This window comes from Mesoplodon bidens (genome assembly GCF_964165515.1).
Source record: "Mesoplodon bidens genome assembly, chromosome: 19".
NCBI classification, from domain to species: Eukaryota; Metazoa; Chordata; class Mammalia; order Artiodactyla; family Ziphiidae; genus Mesoplodon; species Mesoplodon bidens.
The window spans coordinates 6,700,686-6,719,553 of NC_138179.1; the positions used below are offsets into that span (position 1 = coordinate 6,700,686).

Consider the following 18,868-nt stretch of genomic DNA (forward strand, 5'->3'; position numbering starts at 1 on the left):
TTATATTGGATAGAACCTGTTTGTTTTTTTAATGACCAATAACTTTATTAAATTTTTTAAAACGCTATTTAAAAAATTTAAATAATGCACACGAATATAAAACTTAAAATGACAAGTTCTCCCTGTTATGCATGTATGTAGATCTGCCTGCCTGTTTTCTTTTCCACAAATGGAATCATGCTTTGTATACTGTTCTTCAACGTGCTTTTTTTGAAAAACAGTTATCCTGGGTATCTTTCCTTGTTAGCACATATAGTTCCACTCTCTTTTTTCTTTTAAGTTTATAGTACTCCATGATACTGTTGAGGTATAATGCTTTATTTGGCCAGTCACCTGTGCTGCACTCTTGCTGAAGATTTTTAAAGCAAATCTTAAATACCGTCATTTCACTCCTACTTCAGTATGCAACTCTAAAAAGTGTTAATATTTTCTTAACGTAGCTATAATTCCATTATCACACCTGATAAAAGGAACAGTATTTTATTGGTATCATCTGATACCTTCTACAGATATGTCTCAGAAATATCTTTTTGTAGTTGGTTGGTTTGACTGGGATTCAAACAAGGAGTAGACATTTGATTGTTAAGTTTTCCAGGTCTCTCTTTTAATCCTCTTCCTCCTTTTATGACATTGACTTGGTTGGAGAAACTAGGTCAGTTGTTCTATAGAATGTCCCACATTATGGATTTTCTCAATTTGTCATGTATCTTAACTTGTTCTTCTGGTGTCATTTAACTTCTTTTATCCCTTGCATTTCTGTAAATGGAAAGTAGCTCTAGAGCCGTGTCCTCTAATACTAGCTATGTTTGTAACCACTAGTGACTATTTAAATTTATTTATTTACTTGGCCACACCACTCGGCATGTAGGATCTTAGTTCCTGGACCAGAGATCGAACTCATGCCCCCTGCAGTGGAAGCACGGAGTCTTAACCACTGGACCGCCAGGGAAGTCCCTGTGGCTATTTAAATTCAAAGTAACTGGATTTAAATAAAATTAAAAATTTAGCCCCTCCATTGCACAAGTCACATTTCTAGTTCTCAGTAGCCACATATAGAACATTTCTATCATCACAGAAAGTTATTTGGACACTGCTGATCTAGAGGCTTAATTAAGTTCAGGTTTAATATTTTTGATGAGAATACTACATAGGCAGTGCTGTGTTGCTTTGTATGATGTCACATCAGAAGAGACATATGCCCAGTTATCCCACTTTTAATAATGTTAAAACTAAGAAAGTGGTGATCAGCCTGATGCCTTCATTGTAAAGTTCTAATCATGTTTACTATGAATAAAGACAGTTTTTCTTCTTCTTTTGAAATCTCTGATCTCTTTTTTTTTCTTGACTTATTGCATTGGCTAAAACTTTCAATAAAATTGTTGAAAAGAAATGTTGAGAGTTAATATTCTTGCTTTGTTCCTAGTCTTAGGGAGAAAATATTTAGTCTTCCATCATTAAGTATGATGTTAGTTGTAGTTTTTCATAGACGTCCTTCATTGGACTAAGTTCTAATACTTGCTTGCTGAGTCTTTTTATATGAATAGGTGTTGAATTTTGTCCTGTTTTTCTATATTTATTGAGATAATGTGGTTTTCTGTTTTATTCTGTTATGTGATGAATAGTATTGGTTTTTTTCTTGTGAATGTTACACCTTACATTCGTGGGACAAATTCCATTTGGTTATGATGTATTCTCAGTTTATATATTACTCATTTGCTCATTTTGTTAATGACTTACATCTGTGTTCTTAAGGAATATTGTTCTGTGATTTCCTTTTCTTATGATGTCTTTGGTTTTGGTGTCAGAGTAATGATGGATTTCTCTTGTGTCCTTTTGACATAACTGCAGTTTTCTTTGATAACTTTCATGCTTTTTTCCCCCTCATGTACAATAAGAGGTCCCAAGCTGTGTACAAAAGGGTGTCTCAGCATGTTCCCCCAGTAGAGAGGGTTCTTTGAAAAAGTGCCTGCCACTGCTTTTTAATAGTCTTTCAAGTTACCTCTGATATAACAAAACCATGAATAAAGTATATTGTAAAAAGAAAACAAACCAAAAAAACCTAATGAATACTTAATGCTTTAACTCCAAATCCCTGCACATTTTCTTTCTAGTTTTTTACTTAAAAAATATTTTATATACATTAATATCAGTTGAGTTTGGAAATCTCCAAGTGCACAGTATTTTTACTGCACTGAAAGAAATCTTAAACTTTGAATAAAATTATTAGATTTTAAGGTATATAGTTTTAAATTCTTCAATTTAGAATTGCTTCACATCATGAGGAATAAATTCTTTTAGGTACTTCCTTTTTCTTTTTCCTTTCCAGTCAGCTTATTCTTTCTGTATTGGTAAGCCTTGGGAGAACGAAGGTAGGTATGGTATGGGACATCAACCAGTCAATTCCAGAACTATCCGGATGGATATAACTACAATCTTGATTGATCTAACTTCAGTCCAGTAGAGTAAGTTTCCTTGCTGGTTGCTGTAGGATCGTAGATGATGACTGAGCTCAGCCAAGCTGTTGACATTGATTTATAACAATTACTAATGGTAAAATATCAGGTACATTCATAAATGAATAAATTTGAGGACATTTTGTACCTTTTTATATCAAAATAACTAGAATCTTATCTCTGTATTTATTCAGATACTAAGATATTTAGATTATGTAAGGCAGATCATCTTTGGCTATCTGATCACATGTTAAATGAGGATGGGAGGTTGGCTTTTATGAAGCTTTCTGCATGCTCTTAGTTTTAGGCCACTGAACAAAGTATTTTTTTTTCTATGTAAATTCAAATAATTTTACTTTTAGGATTATGTGTGAAAAACAAATGACATCCAAAATTTCTAATGCCATTAACTTGTATACTCTGATATAATAGTTATACTATAAATAAACCTTTCTTTTAACTTTTCAGGCACAAAAGTCTCAAACCAAGAAATCCTGGACAACAAGGACAGGCACCAACTTTAAGTCAGCAACAACCAGTACTTCCGAAGCACAAGACCAATGAAAAGCAAGAAAAGAGTGAAAAACCACAAAAACGCCCCTTGACTCCTTTTCACCATCGTGTTTCTGTTAGCGATGATGTTGGCATGGACACAGATTCAGCCAGCCAAAGACTTGTGATCTCTGCTCCAGACAGTCAAGTGAGATTTTCAAACATCCGAACTAATGATGTAGCAAAGACTCCTCAGATGCATGGCACTGAAATGGCAAATTCACCTCAACCACCCCCACTTAGTCCTCACCCATGTGATGTGGTTGATGAAGGAGTGACTAAAACACCTTCAACTCCTCAAAGTCAACATTTTTATCAAATGCCAACACCGGATCCCTTGGTTCCTTCTAAACCAATTGAAGACAGGATAGACAGTTTATCCCAGTCTTTCCCAGCTCAGTTCCAGGAAGCTGTAGAACCTACAATATATGTTGGTGCAGCAGTACACTTGGAAGAAGATGAAGCTAATATAGCCTGGAAGTATTACAAGTTCCCAAAGAAAAAAGATTTAGAGTTTTTACCACCTCAACTTGCAAGTGATAAATTCAAGGATGATCCAGTTGGACCTTTTGGACAGGAAAGTGTAACATCAGTTACAGAGTATGTATTTTTTTTTAATAGTCACTATTATAATTTAAGGGTGGAAATGATGTAGGTTCTTAATAGTAGGACTCCAGAATGGTTTCAGGGTAGGATTTACAGTAATAAATCCTTTGAGTATTTGAGTATTAATTTTGCATAATTTCTTTACTGTGTTTTCTCCTCAGGGGACCTCTTTATTACGAAATATTTTAGTCACAAAAAAGTGGAGAAAATAATAACATTTATCCATCAGCAAACTTAAGAATTTTACGTACAGTTAGAACCCCTGTGTACTATTTTTCTTCCTCCATTCTTCCTTCCACTGTCCTGAATTTGGTATTTATCATTTGTATACATGTTTTTATACATGTAGCTCTAGTTAATTCATTTTACTTGCTCTCTTAGTATTTCTTTGTTATGAATATGCCATAATTTATCTACTCTCTTGAGATGGACATGTTGGTTATTTTCAATTTTTCACAAAGGATGTAGCAGTGAACTTTTTTGTACACATTTCCCTGTATACTTATATATATAAGAATTCCTCTAGGGAATACAGCAAAAAGTGGAATTGCTGGGCCATGGGATATGTTGATATTCAACATGAAGGGTTGTTGCCAAGTACTCTCCAAACTATACTAATTTACACCCTCATCAACCAGCAGAGTATGGGAATAGCTGTTCTACATTTTCCTCAGTACTTGGTATTATTCGACTTTTAATTTGGCTAATCTGCTGCATGCAGAATGGCCTATTATTGTCTTACTATGTTTTACAGATTCCTGGTGAGGTTAAGCATCACTTAAAGTGTTTACAGGCCTGTATGTCATATGTTTTAGTCTATTTTCGTTTCTTTTTTTTCCTGATTTATTCTATTCATGTTCGGTTATTAATCTTATATTAATTATATGTGCCTCGGATATCATTTTTAGTCCATTTTTTTTCCTTTTCTTTTCTTCCTAATTATTCTTTGTATATTCTGGCTATCAATCTTGTATTAGTTATATGTGCTACAGATATCTTCCTCTGTTCTGTGGTTTGCCGCCTTTGTCCACAATATGTATGACATACTTTGGGGCAGAAATAGGGTTTTTTTCAGGTCTCCCTTTACTTTCTGTGTTGTTCTGATTATATTTATTATCTGTCCCACAAGCTTTTTGCATTTTTTTCTATAGTGGGGTTTTTAAAAATTTTTATTGGACTATAGTTTACAATGTTGTGTTAGTTTCAGGTGTAAAGCAAAGTGAATCAGTTACAGTGTTTTTTTAAAGGTGAAAGTCAACCAACCATTATATTCATTTTACCGTTATATTCATTAAAACTGTCTACCTATTTATCAATGCAAGGCCAAGTAGTTTGCAAAGATTACATTTCCTTCTCTATCAGTCTCTAAAACTTTTCGGGTCTTTAGCTTAGAATGTTGAAATTTCACAAGAATATGTGTATACATAGTGGTCTTTTATTCATGCCTTGTACTGAACTTTTGAGGAGGGCTGGTTCAATTTGAAGTCTTCTTTGTCCTGTCACTGGGAAGTTTCTCTTTTCTTGGAAAATATCTCCATTTTTTTCCCCCATTCTCTGCAGAACCTCTAGAATTCAGATGTTGAACTTGTGTATTTTCTCTCATTTTCCATCTTTTTTTCCTGAGGGGATTCCTCAGCTTCTAGCCCTTTTCTTAAAGTCTTAATATTTGTTTCTCATGTTTTTTTAATTTCTAAACTTTTTTTTTAAATAACAACCCCTTGTTTAATGTCCTGTAACTTTTTTTCCTTTAGAATTACTTTATTTTGGTCTTTTTCTTTACTATACTGATTCTCATCATATTTCTTCTTATTGTTTGATCTTATACATTTTAGAATGAGGGAATGAATAGATGAGCTGATTGGAAATTTTGTGTATAAAGGCAGAGCCTTGTTGATTGGCAGGACTTAACTCACTCAACAAATATTTTAGAATGAACTGTGTATCCGTTCCAGAAACTTTGCTTTATGGTAATGGGGTAGGGGATGTTTAGGAGGGGAGGCCTTGTACCTAAACTTCCAGGATGAAAAGGATCTTATGCCTTCACCAGGTAGTTTATTCATTTTTCTTAGAAAAGGAACCCTTTCAGGACTGGGGGGCAGGGGCAGGGGGATAAATTAGGAGTTTGGGATTAACAGATACACACTACTATATATAAAATAGATAAACAACAAGGACCTGCTGTATAGCACAGGGAACTATATTACAATAGCTTGTAATAACCTATAATGGAAAAGAATCTGAAAAAGAATATATATACACACACACACACACACACACACAAAACCCAATCACTTTGCTGTACACCTGAACCACACAACATTGTAAATAAACTATACTTCAATTTTTAACATGGTTATAAAAAAATAGGAACACTTTGTTTCTCCTTTTTCAGCTTTTTTTCATTTCTGTCTAGAGATGTAAGTCCAGATTTTCTCTGGTTTTTAGGCAGTTTGGCTCTCCTGTTGTTTATATAGTTTGCCCTTAGCCCCCTCTTGCATATTGTAAGCCATGAACTTTCTCTGCTGTGTTTCATTGATTTTGAGCTTCCCTGAGACTAAGTAAAATTCCTGATCTATTTATAGCTTCTTTCTCATTTTCCCTACTGTTAGAGATATATTTTCTTTTAAAATTCCTTGGTTATTATTTTAGGAGACAAACCCGTGTACTTCATCTAGCACTTTGAATCTTAAAAGCATTCTAGTATGACTTTTTTTTTAAATTAAAATTAATCTGGACTTGAAATTGAGGGACTTGAGAATACCCTTATGATCATGGAAGATGACTAACTTAGTTAATAAATTAGCAGATTTCTTGAAAGCAAATGATGTCTTGGAAACAAGGCTTAAAAGATCTTAATCTTATCTGTGCTGGATGTAATATAAAAATCCAGGGGGCTTCCCTGGTGGCGCAGTGGTTGGGAGTCCGCCTGCCAATGCAGGGGACACGGGTTCGTGCCCCGGTCCAGGAGGGTCCCACATGCCGTGGAGCGGCTGGCTCCGTGAGCCATGGCCGCTGAGCCTGCACGTCTGGAGCCTGTGCTCTGCAACGGGAGAGGCCACAACAGTAAGAGGCCCGCGTACCGCCCAAAAAAAAAAAAAAAAAAAAAATCCAAGCTAACTTCAACTCTTGCCTGAAAAACTGTTGGTCTCCTTGATTCTATACTTCTCTTTATATAGTCTCTATACAGCAGTCAGAGTGATCATTGTAAGTTACATATAATGTTACTCATTTGCTTAAAACTCCTCAGTAGTTTCCCTTTATATTTAGAATAAAATCCATGCTCTTTCCCTCATCTGTAAGGTTCTACACAATCTCCTGCATACCTAGTTCTTTACTTGTATTTACTGCTCTCCTGTTTGCTTCCTGATTTAACCACACCAGCTTTCTTGCTATTCCTTCAAAAAAGTTAAGGTCATTCTTCATGGCCTTTAGAATTGTATTACGGGGTGGGGGGAATACCTCGCCCCTTACTCTTCAGTTGAACTCAAAAGTTACCTTCTCAGGAGGTATTTCCTTGACCACAGTACCTAAACTGTGACCTCTCTTTAATCCCCAAGTCACAACCTATCCTGTGTACTACTTTCATTTTCTCCATATATATAGTTATCTGAAATTATATATTTGTTAATGGTCTCTTCCCTATTAGAATGTAAGCTCTATGAGGGCAAGGACTTGGTCTTGTGCACTACTGTGTTGTTCCAACTTACACGCACGCACGCGCGCGCGCCTTCCCAAAACAATCCTAGGCACATAGACATTCAGCAGATGTTGGATGAATGAAATGACAATATGATCCTAGATTACTTTATGATTTTAAAACATTTCTTTCTAGGTGTTATATTTTCTTATTTAATGTATGTAAAAATGTAGTGATGTAAATATTTTCAGTTTTAAGAACTTTAAGAGTGAGTTTTTATGGACATATTATATTCATTAGGTTTAAGAATTCTAGCCATAACTTTATTTAGTGTATTGGCTGCTTGTGTGCATGAGCATCTGTAAGTGAAATGAAAGTCTCTTAGAAGTTAATACAGTTTAACCTTAAGAGTCGGTTCTAAAATTACTTTGGCATTTTTCTCATTGAATAAGAATGAGAAAGAAGCATAATGTAGAAAGGTAACATGCAGAGTAGAATGGTTCTGGGTCATGATTACGTAAATTAAGGAAAATACATGCCTCTACCTGTTCCTGGTCACCATCTTTTTCTACCTCATAAAAAGAAGACATAAAAGATTGAATAGAGGTTTTTTTGTTTTTAAAGTTGAATATGAATACAGTTTTGGTTATGCTAGTTACTAAAATGTGTGTTGTGTCACAAATTACTTGTAGATAGAATCCTTGTTTTCGTATTGTAATACTAGATTAGAATAGGGTAGATATCACAGAAGGTCAACCATCAGAGTCCTCGCTGCTATGTGAACTGAGAAATACTTGTGGACTACACCTGTTTTATACTTGATAGGTTAGAAGTTTTGGTCTTACGTTTTAATCATCTAGATGATTTTATTTTATCTTCCTGAAGTTACTGGCAGTAGTTCTCAATTGGAGCAGTTTCTGGCCGCCTCCCACCCCCCCACCCCCAGGTGACATTTGGCAATGACTAGAGACATTTTGGTTGTCACAACTGGGCGTGTGCTACTGACATCTGGTAGGTAGAGGCCAGGGATGCTACTAAATATCTTACAGTGTATAGGACTGTCCCCCACAACAAGGAATTTTCCAGCCCAAAATGTTAGTAATGTTGAGGTGCTTTAATGTTACAAATAACTTACTCTAGAGTTCAAGTTTCTGTTAAAAGTTATTAAATTAGATATGCCAAACATGTTTAATGATTAAGTTTCACTAGGGAGCTCTCTCCCATACTGCTTTAGTCTCCCCCAAACCACAGTAAAATACCTGGCATGGTCTTCAGTGTTCATGTTATGCTAAAACAAAAGTTATTTTTTCTCATAGTTAAAAAGATCTTGTTGGAATAACGTACTAATTCAAGTACCTGCTCTTAACATTACTTGAGATGGGGTATCATGAGGCTCAGTCATCTCCTTATAGCAAGTTGGCAAAGCCAGTTGACAAAGTCAGATGATGTTCCTTGTCATTAAAAATAAATTCTAAAACTTACTATTACGCTTTCTTAGTGTCATTTAAACAATTTTAAATTCTTTGTAGAAGCATTCTGTATTTTTAAAGATATAATATGATCAAACATATTTCTGGTAATAAGAGTAATCCATTCAAAAACCTGGTTTGTTTTATATTAAAAAATTTGTGAATTTGTGTTACCCAGTCATTGTAAATTTCTATTATCTTTTTCCATGCTTTGAGTTTTGAAAATGTTTTTAAATATATAGCAGTTAATTTTAATGAGGTTAATTAGAGGGCTGTTGCAGCTCCTATATTCTTTCTCCTTTCTTAGGAAGATTATCTTTCTTTTGTAATTCATACTCCTCAAAGATACACTTTTTCAGTTTGAATAGAACTGAAATTTCTATAATATACAAGATACTGTAAAGCACTGTTGGGGTATAAAGTAAATTTGGATCCTGGCCCTAAATGAAATTGTAGTCTAATGGAAAATAGCATTAAATTCTCTGATACAGCTATATAGATAAGATATAGTAGGGATGCAAAGCCAGAGTGGAGAATAATTCATTTATGGAGATCAGAAGCTTTATGTAGTTTTGTATGGATAGATTATAGGGTGCTCCTTAGTGGTTTGCTGTGTTATGGTGAGAAATGAGACCTAAAGAGTGGGGTAGGGCTATATAATGGAGTGGCAAAATATTATTTATAAGGTGATATAGGGGCCTCATTAGGAAATTAGAAAGACATGGTAGGGATGGAGGGATTTTATAGATGTTGTGGAGTAGACTAAAGAACTTTATGGCCAATTAGATATATAATACAGAGGGACAAGAATGCATCAGTAGAAATTTAAAAATGGTTTCTTTATAGTAGTTGACTTCTACAGATGTGTGCCTTTTTAGAAAATTATGGAGGAGAAGTTTAGACCTTTGTTTTATTTATGTTAAGTGACAACTCAGTTTCCATTTGGCATAAATAAGTGGAGCTTTCCATTGATTGGTTTTAAGGGGTGAGCACTAGGCTTTCATAATAGGTAGATAAACAAAAAGAGGTACCCTTTTTCAGTTTTAGATGGTGGTGGCTGCTTAACTAGTGCAGAGTAATTTCTTCATCATTTCTAAGCATTTCCTTTATTCTTAGACTTCATGTGCAGCAGTCGATGCCAAATTTTTTAGCAGCTACTTTAAAGCAAAATTCCTTTTCTAATTTGTTAGAATTTATTTGGAGGGGAGAGAGAGGTTGGGGGTGGAGCATAGCATATCTCCCACACAAGATATACACATCTGTAGCAAATATCTTTATTTTCTTTTTGCTTCTAATTATTTTTAGTTTCTTTATTAGTTAATGATAACATCTATTTTAGATTAGTGGCTTAAGACCTTGTAAGTTTTAAAGAAAGCAAAATTTCTGCCAAGAAACATTACAGTTGTTTTTAAATATATTTTTTCAAGGGTCTAGCACTTAGTTTTAATAGAATTTGTGCCAGCCTAAAACAGTCTGTAACTCTTGATTCAGAAGGAACCTTTCTAAACCCTGAACAAAGAACTGTACTGGAGCATAGTTCTTATTATGTCTTGTTCAGTATAAAAAATACATCATGATATCTTAACCGTAATATCCCTCAATAGAATTAGCTCTTACCTTGTATATAATATGTATATACCAGATTTTTATTGTATGTATCTAGTTATTTAATGCATTATTTGATCTCTAAAAGACAGTTTCTAATTTTTTGTTTCATAGAAAGAAGTCTATGATGAAATAAACTTGTTTTGATTTATTGTATTCTAGACCTTTTAAGATTTTTTTCTTTTTAAGATTTTTTTTCTTTAAGTCTTCCTTATTTGATATCTTATTTGAATGCAGTAAAGCTATACTTTTGACAGCTAGCTTGACTCAGTTTAAGGATTGGTTATGAATATTGGAGATGGTACTGGAAAAGTTACTATTAAAAATTTTTTGAGATTTATTGAATTCATTTCTTCATTAACATTTCCTGAACTGTAGCTTATCTCCTGTAATTGCCAATTCTAAAATATTGTCACACCTTGTCTAGAAGAATTTTTATTGAATAAAGGCATAAAAAGCATATGCTACAGGCCATGTTAAATTCTCTACAAGTACATTTTAGGATAGTATGTAACTTTGTCACAGTGAGAGGAAGGAGATATAGTTAATGAATAATATAAAAGTAATTTCAGTTTGCTATGGGCATTGCAAAGCTTCCTGTTCATGGCTGTACCTAATCATTCTTTTCCAGTTTGTCTGTATTTAGCTTTATATTTGATTGAAACTATCTCTGTAGTTAACTATTTGGCTATATGTGAAAGTTCCTTTTAGAAAAGGAGGGGTGTGTTGTTCCTATTCACAAAAAGTGTATGTATACTATATAATTGGAGAGTGAAGAAATGCTAACTTGAGTTTTTAATCTGGCATCTCTTAAAAAAATAGCAATTTTAATTTCTATTTTTATCAGTTTTAAATATAGAAGGATGTGTAATGTAAATAATTCATATTTTTAATTTATTGTGAAGATACTCTTGATATTATTGACTTCATTTAAATTCTTTGCATATCCCATTGTCTGTGAGAACCATTCAATAAAATAACAAAAAGTTGTCTTTAGGTATTGCATTTGGTTTACTCATTTTTATTCCTAGTAGAGCCCTGTGCAGTAGGATTTTTCCTTTTAATGTTACTGCCTACTAGCTTAGCAACTACTTGCATAAAGAGTGTGGCAGTTTTCATGCTTCTGCTAGAGGACAACTTTATATGAAAAACAGTTGTTTTATTCACCTCAACACAGAGTAGTCTTTCAGCTTAGTGACTGGGGTTGAGGGGGGTAGGTTCTTAAACTTTCCGCCTATGAATAGTTATGTGAATTGGCATACTTAAAATCTTTCCAGCCCTAAATCTGCCACCATGTGACCATTTCTTTCAACATAATTTTCATATCAAAGAGAGCACACCCTCTGGTTCCTATTTTCATGATGTTATTTTAAGTATTAAATAAGAAAATACATGTCAAAGTAGATAGAAATGCTATTTTGAAAAGATTCACATTGGTATCTGATAGACAATTCAGGAAACATTTAGGGTCTGATATGGTGAGGTACAAAGCTTCTTCTAAGAAATAAATTCTTATTCATTTATAGACCAGAACTATTCTAACAGATAATTGTAGAATATAGCTCATTGACAGTTATGTTAGCACTATGTTCCTATGGAAGAAAGTTTTTGTAGACTTGGGATTTTAGTTTGGGAATAAATCTGAGGCACATTGAAATAACAGTGACATATATCATATTGGATAGCATGTTTAGAAAATGTCAGTTATTCTTTTGATGACCTCTGTTTCAACCTTAGTTTATAGGGTATAGAGTGCTTCTAGTGCTGGACATTGGTGAATAGATTAACAAGATACGATATCTCTGTCATTCAAAGAATTTATAAACTAGCAAATACCTTCATTGATTCCAAACCTTACTTCTCCTACGATTGTTTTGTCCTGATACTCAGGACAGACAAGTAGCGGCAGCTGTATCACTTCCTAATGAGTAAAGATGATTCATTTCCAAGTACAACATACTGTACTTTAGAATTATTAATGCAAACACAGCATCTCAATCCTGTGTGGCTTTTAGATTTCACGTATTAATTTAGCAGGTATTTATTAACACCTATTACGTGCCAGGCACTCTTCTAGGCATTTGGGATAGTTCAGTAAATAAAGATAAGATCCCTGACATTTAGAGGCTTATAGTCTAGTGGAAGTGACAGACAACCATGAACATAAGCAAATTATATAGTATATTAAGGGATAAATGCTATGGAGGGAAAACAGAGCCCAGTAAGGGAGGTCAATGTTGAGGCAGTGGACATATTGCAATTTTAAATAAGATCTCGTAGATAAGGTGACATTTAAACAAAGACTTGAAGGAAGTGAGGGAGTTGGCCATACAGATATTTGGAGGAAGAATGTTCCAGACAAAGAGAACAGCCAGAAGTGTGTCTGACCTGTTTGAGGAATATCAAGGAAGACCTTGGAAGAAGAGTAAGAGAGGGAGGAGTAGAAAAGTAGAAGATGAAGTTGGAGGGGAAAAGAGGAGACATCATGGAAAGCTTTGGTAGGATATTATAAGGACTTTGTTTTTTACTCAGGGTAAAATAGTCATTGCAGGATTTTGAGCATTATCTGACTAGAAGCCTGGCTGCCATTATTATGGCAGCATGGGAATCTCAGCTTTGCAAACCATAGAGAACATGAATTTGGGAGTCTAAAAGTGTCATACACAAACCCAAAATGAATCATTTCTCTATTCCCACTCACCAAGCACCTTGGTCTTCAGAGATGTAAAAGTCCTGATGATTTCGAGGGTTCTGTGGTGCAGATCAGCTTCTTTTGTCTTCCCTCTCTAAGCCTTAGATTTCACCTTTCTCTGGTCTCTTTCCAGTAGTTCATCTTTCTAACTTCAGTGTTGTCTTCTCGCCTGTTCTGTTGTCCTTTGTCACTTTATTGGATATTTTAGGAGAGTATAAACATATTTATCATTCACCATGTGGAACCAAAAAGACTAATAATTGATTTTCCAATGTGATTAGTAAAAACCTCTGAGATACTTGAGCCGAAACTCTGTTTGACGCTGTAAAATGTTTTGCTGGATGTATGGTAATAATGTTATTTTTATGAAACACAAGTCATTCTCTTAAGTTTTTTAAACTTAAAATATATCCACTCATGGCAGTAGGAAAAGGATAATCACTTTCATTGTATAAAGGTATAAATTGTATAAAAGTAGTGTCTCACTGTATAGCCCACATTTTGAGAGTTTCTGTGCTGGAACAGTTTAGATTTGAATCCCATTCAAGTGAATGGATTTGGACAAGTTAATGCAATTGAGGACTTGGGAACAGAGTGGATAACCAAAAGACAGCACATTTTGGTGGAAAGACTATGAGACCAGGATTTTAGCTCCATTTCTCTATTGCTAAATTTGATACTTCAGTAAATCACATAACCTTTCTATGCCTCAGTTTTTTCATTTGTAAAATGAAGGATTGCAAATTAGATCATCTTCAAATGTTTTTTTTTTTAATAATTCTAAAAAGTTTATGATACTTAAGTCATTTTGGAAATTTGTTATACTTTTATGGAGAAGATTAATTTTCTGTTTTTATTTTTTTATGCAGGTTAATGGTGCAATGTAAAAAACCTTTAAAAGTTTCTGATGAATTAGTGCAGCAATATCAAATTAAAAATCAGTATCTTTCAGCAATAGCATCTGATTCAGAACAAGAACCTAAAATTGATCCATATGCATTTGTTGAAGGAGATGAGGAATTCCTTTTTCCTGATAAGAAAGATAGACAAAATAATGAGAGAGAAGCTGGAAAAAAACACAAGGTAAGAGAAATCAAAGTACACCAAAGTGTCAGTGATCTGTAGCTCTGCATATAGTACCACACTTGTATTTGAGGGAAAAAAATTTATCATTTTAACTTAAAAAAACATTTTTAAAAAATAGGTAAATCAGGCACATTGTACACAATTTAAGAGCTTGTATGGGGTTGCAATTACAGCTGGTCTCTGATAATGAAAAGATCTTTATTGTTTGTTGTAAAAGTTTTGAGGTTGGAGAAAGAGTGCATTAATTTCTGTTATATTGAAATCAGGACATTTAGGTAGATGAACTGTTTTGATTTTGAGTTAAACTATGCTGTAAGTGAATTACCAGTTTTCAAAAATGCAGTAAAATGCACATCACTGAGTTTATAAAATACATGATATTTTGAATATGTGAATCAAGAATCTATAGTGCCCCTGAAAGTAAAATGTTTTGAGAATAAAGTGTGAGAGGTACAAATACTTACTTGATTAAAATTTTAAAAATCAAATATTTGAGGATCTATTAAGGACAGAGAAATCTATTAAGATAACTCTGCTAGATAAGAATTTTGCCGTAAATTCAAAATTGGAACTTGAAAGCTGTAAGAAAACTGTAAAATTACAAAAAGGACCCAATAATATGTTTAATACAAAGAATTCATTTCACAGAGTTTTATTTAGCCTTACTGTGTGCCAGGTACTTGACATTTTGTTCTTCTGTAAATGTGAAAACAGTAGTATCTGGGAAGGCAGTAGGTATTGTAGAAAGAACATGGACTTCGGAATTTGGCAGATTTAGGTTGAAATCCCAGCTCCACTACTTATCAGCTGTATTTCCTGGGTTATCTTTAGAACTATTTTTTGTCTGTAAAATGAGTGTACTACTTCCTTAATCATATAGGTTAGTTGTGAGAGTTACTGATGTCTGTACTACACCCAGCAGAATGCTTGATACATAGCTACTCAATAGTTGGTATATTTTACTATTGGTAAAATATGTATTTCAGTCTAATATGTAATATTGTATGCAGGTGGAAGATGTGCCATCTAGTGTAACAGTGTTATCACATGAAGAAGATGCTATGTCATTATTTAGTCCCTCTATCAAGCAAGGTAAAACTTTAATTTTCTAATTAAAATACTGCATTCCAGGATTGTTACTCCAAAGTAATCTGACATTGTTGGACTTTTAGTGTTCCTTTTTGCATAATTCATATGTTTCATAGAAAGGGACCTATCTTAAAATGATGGATTTATTGTTTATCTTGTACTGGGAGAAGCAAGTTTAGGTGATAGAAACTCTGTTTTGAATTGTTGGAACTTCTTTCCTTTTTTTTTTTTTAAATTTATTTTTATTTTTGGCTTCCTTGGGTCTTCATTGCTGTGCGTGGGCTTTTTCTAGTTGCGGTGAGTGGGGGCTACTCCTCATTGCGGCACACAGGCCTCTCAATGTGGTGGCTTCTCTGTTGTCAAGCACGGGCTCTAGGTGCTTGGGCTTCAGTAGTTGTGGCACGCGGGCTCAGTAGTTGTGGCACACGGGCTTAGTTGCTCTGCAGCATGTGGGATCTTCCCGGACCAGGAATCGAACCCGTGTCCCTTGCATTGGCAGGCAGATTCTTAACCACTGTGCCACTAGGGAAGTCCCTCCTTTTTTAACAAATAAAAATAATTTTCAGCTGTAAAATGAGGAGATAGGATAAGATCATCGCCTGAGATCTCTCTCAGATCTAAAAACTCAATTTATGAATTAGACTTTACTGTAATTTGGTTGTCCTTTTCTCCCCCTCTCCCCAAGTTAGAAGAATTGTTACTGAGGTCATTAATTTAACAAATATTTATTGAGCACATGTTATGTGTAGGCACTGTTCTCGGCACTGGAGATAGTGGTGAAGACTCCACTTTGAAAGTGTCTGATTTGTGCTACTTGTGAAGAGAATAGAGAGATATGATATATTAGTTCTTTTACAAGATCTATTTAAGTTTTGATGGAGGCAGAAGTAGTTGTCCTTTGTTATGTCCTTTGGTAACTTTTTAGGGGCAAAGTTTGGTTTTAGTATTTGGAATAAATAGAGAAGGTCAGTCAGGCTCTGTGCAACCATAAACAGGAATAAGAAAAAAAGTCCATCTGAATAAGGAAGAGATGGTCTTTCATTAAATAAATTTAGTTGTCATTGGTTCTAAGTAGCTTAAAGTGAGTTAACAATTTGGGTTTTTTTAGCCTGTTTACCTACCCTAGGATATAGGAAATGTGTAATTGTCCCTGTGGTGTGGCTTTCTCAAAATGTGGACCATCTGCCACATTCTGGAGCATGTTTTGAGGTGAAACTGGGAAATCTTGGTTTTTAATAAATATCCTAGATGATTTTTACACACTAAAAATTTCAGAACTACTGCTTTAGTGAATCTTTAGGACAATGTGCAGAGGCACTTGGAAAGTGACTTTCACCTTTCTGAAAGGGAGGGCTATTTCAAGTTGTTTAACCATTCTGAGGATGCTCTGGAAGGTTTATACACCAAACTGCTTTTTTTTTCTTTCTTGTGGGAATGTAAGAGGAATTTAACTTTCCTTTGTATTTTTATTTTTTCTAAAGTAGTCATTTTTTCCCCTAAAACTGGGGGGGAAAAAAAAGGAAAATAAAATTTTAGAACTGAAATGAAACTTAACTAAGAGGTACGTAAGTGAGTACTTAAGTGAGTACTTAAGTGCCTGGCTGGCACTGGGCAAAAGCGCTTTATCTACATTCTATCACATTTAATTCTTGTCATACTGTTAGTGTTGGAGTTGGGATTCAAATTAATAGTCTGTCTGACTCAAGAGCCAGATAACTTAATTATTCTGTGCTTCCTTTATATTTTAGGAAGATAGAAAAAGTAAATGTGTGTGTTTAATTCCCTTGTCCTGATAGTGTTTATATTTTTATTTGACACATTATTAATGTAGATTACTTAGCTATGTTATGGATTACATAGCCTTTGGTGAGCTTCCTGGGGAAGGTAATGACCATATATTTAAAACTTTATTTCTATGAAACAAAATGTCTAGATTTTAAACAAGTCACCATTTCTTATTGCATAACACCCTTATAAAGTTACATGTCTAGCTTAAATAAATAGAATAATACTCATTTGGTCAGTAGTAGAATTTTTGATTTTGTTTCTCTGGTTGACATATGTAGATGCTCCACGCCCTACTAATCATGCCCGTCCTCCATCAACCAGTTTGATTTATGACTCAGACCTGGCTGTCTCTTATACTGACCTTGATAATCTTTTTAATTCTGATGAAGATGAACTGACAGTGAGTATCCTATTAATGATTACAATTATAATTTATTTTCCTTGATTTTATATAAGTTTATTTTTCAGAAGTGATATGTGACTTGAATACTATGTTTTAGCCCTGAACAATAGGAAATATTTTGGAACAAAATTTCTTTAATTGGTGTCCTTTTTTAACCTCATGCTTGAGCCTTTTTTGTTTTGTTTTGTTTTTTTTGGCTGCACCGCCTGGCTTGCAGAATCCCGACCAGGGATTGAACCCGGGCCCTCGGCAGTGAAAGCACAGAGTCCTAACCACTGGACCGCCAGGGAATTCCCTGCGCATTCTTGATATAATGTCACCTATAAACTTTGAGCATTCTTGATATAAACTTTGAGGGTTTTTTTCCTTTATGTTTTGTCTTTGAAGGACATGTATAATTAAGCTTAATTTGAGCTCTGCCATATATTCTTTTTCTCTAGTCCTTACGAAGCAGAATTATTTTTTTTAATAACTAGGATTATGACTTATAATTATACCAGAACATATAAGATTGTTAGAAATTTCATGTAATGTCTGAAACATTTATATTAACATACTTCCATACAAATAACCCAAAGAAAGTTTAGTATTAGTTGTTTTTTGTTTGTTTGTTTGTACTGCAGGTTATTATTAGTCATCAATTTTATACACATCAGTGTATACATGTCAGTCCCAATCGCCCAATTCAGCACACCACCATCCCCACCCCACCGTGGTTTTCCCCCCTTGGTGTCCATGTTTCTTCTCTACATCTGTGTCTCAGCTTCTGCCCTGCAAACCAGTTCATCTGTACCATTTTTCTAGGTTCCACATACACGCGTTAATATACGATATTTGTTTTTCTCTTTCTGACTTACTTCACTCTGTATGACAGTCTCTAGATGCATCCACGTCTCAACAAATGACTCAATTTCGAGGAAGCAGAATTATTAACCTAATCTTTGATCCTCTAGTTTTAGAAATGACCGAAAAATTGACTCAATTAGAGAATAATAAGTAATTAACAGTAAAGTTATATGCCATGTCAATTTGTTAAGGAATACCACTTCTTTTGAATTTGTTTGGCTTCACAGCCATTATTATAAGACACCTACATACTATAATAATGAAAGAGGAAGAAAAAGTGATACTTAATCTTTAACACCCATTTGCAGAGAAAGGTGAAGATAAAAGAAATGAAAGCTTAAAATGAGATTCCCTAGAATGTCAAGTCTCTGGCACATTAATGAATTGGGTGCTGCATTATAAAAGGGAATTCCTTTTTCATCTGCATAAAGGTAGCTTCGAAACTTCTATAGTACATTTGGTCTCTTCAATTAAGTGACATAAAGCAGATACCACTATACATAAGCTTTTACTCCACATCCCGTAATATAGTATATTTTAGGTGAATATATCCCTGAATACTTTGATACTTTTGTACTTTCTCTCTCTACCATTCACATATCAGCAGTGGCTCTTCTGAGGTCAAAGGTTGTAATCAGAGCT

At 34.3% G+C, this 18,868-nt stretch overlaps 1 protein-coding gene across 1 annotated transcript in view; it reads left to right on the plus strand.

The window, feature by feature from the left end:
* MED13 (mediator complex subunit 13) overlaps positions 1-18,868 on the plus strand; it is a 94,146-nt gene that overhangs the window by 36,848 nt on the left and 38,430 nt on the right. The window contains exons 9-12 of the mRNA XM_081218309.1: positions 2,922-3,605; positions 13,884-14,097; positions 15,111-15,192; positions 17,256-17,377. Coding sequence (XP_081074435.1) covers positions 2,922-3,605; positions 13,884-14,097; positions 15,111-15,192; positions 17,256-17,377 — 1,102 coding nt within the window. The remainder of the gene's footprint in view (positions 1-2,921; positions 3,606-13,883; positions 14,098-15,110; positions 15,193-17,255; positions 17,378-18,868) is intronic.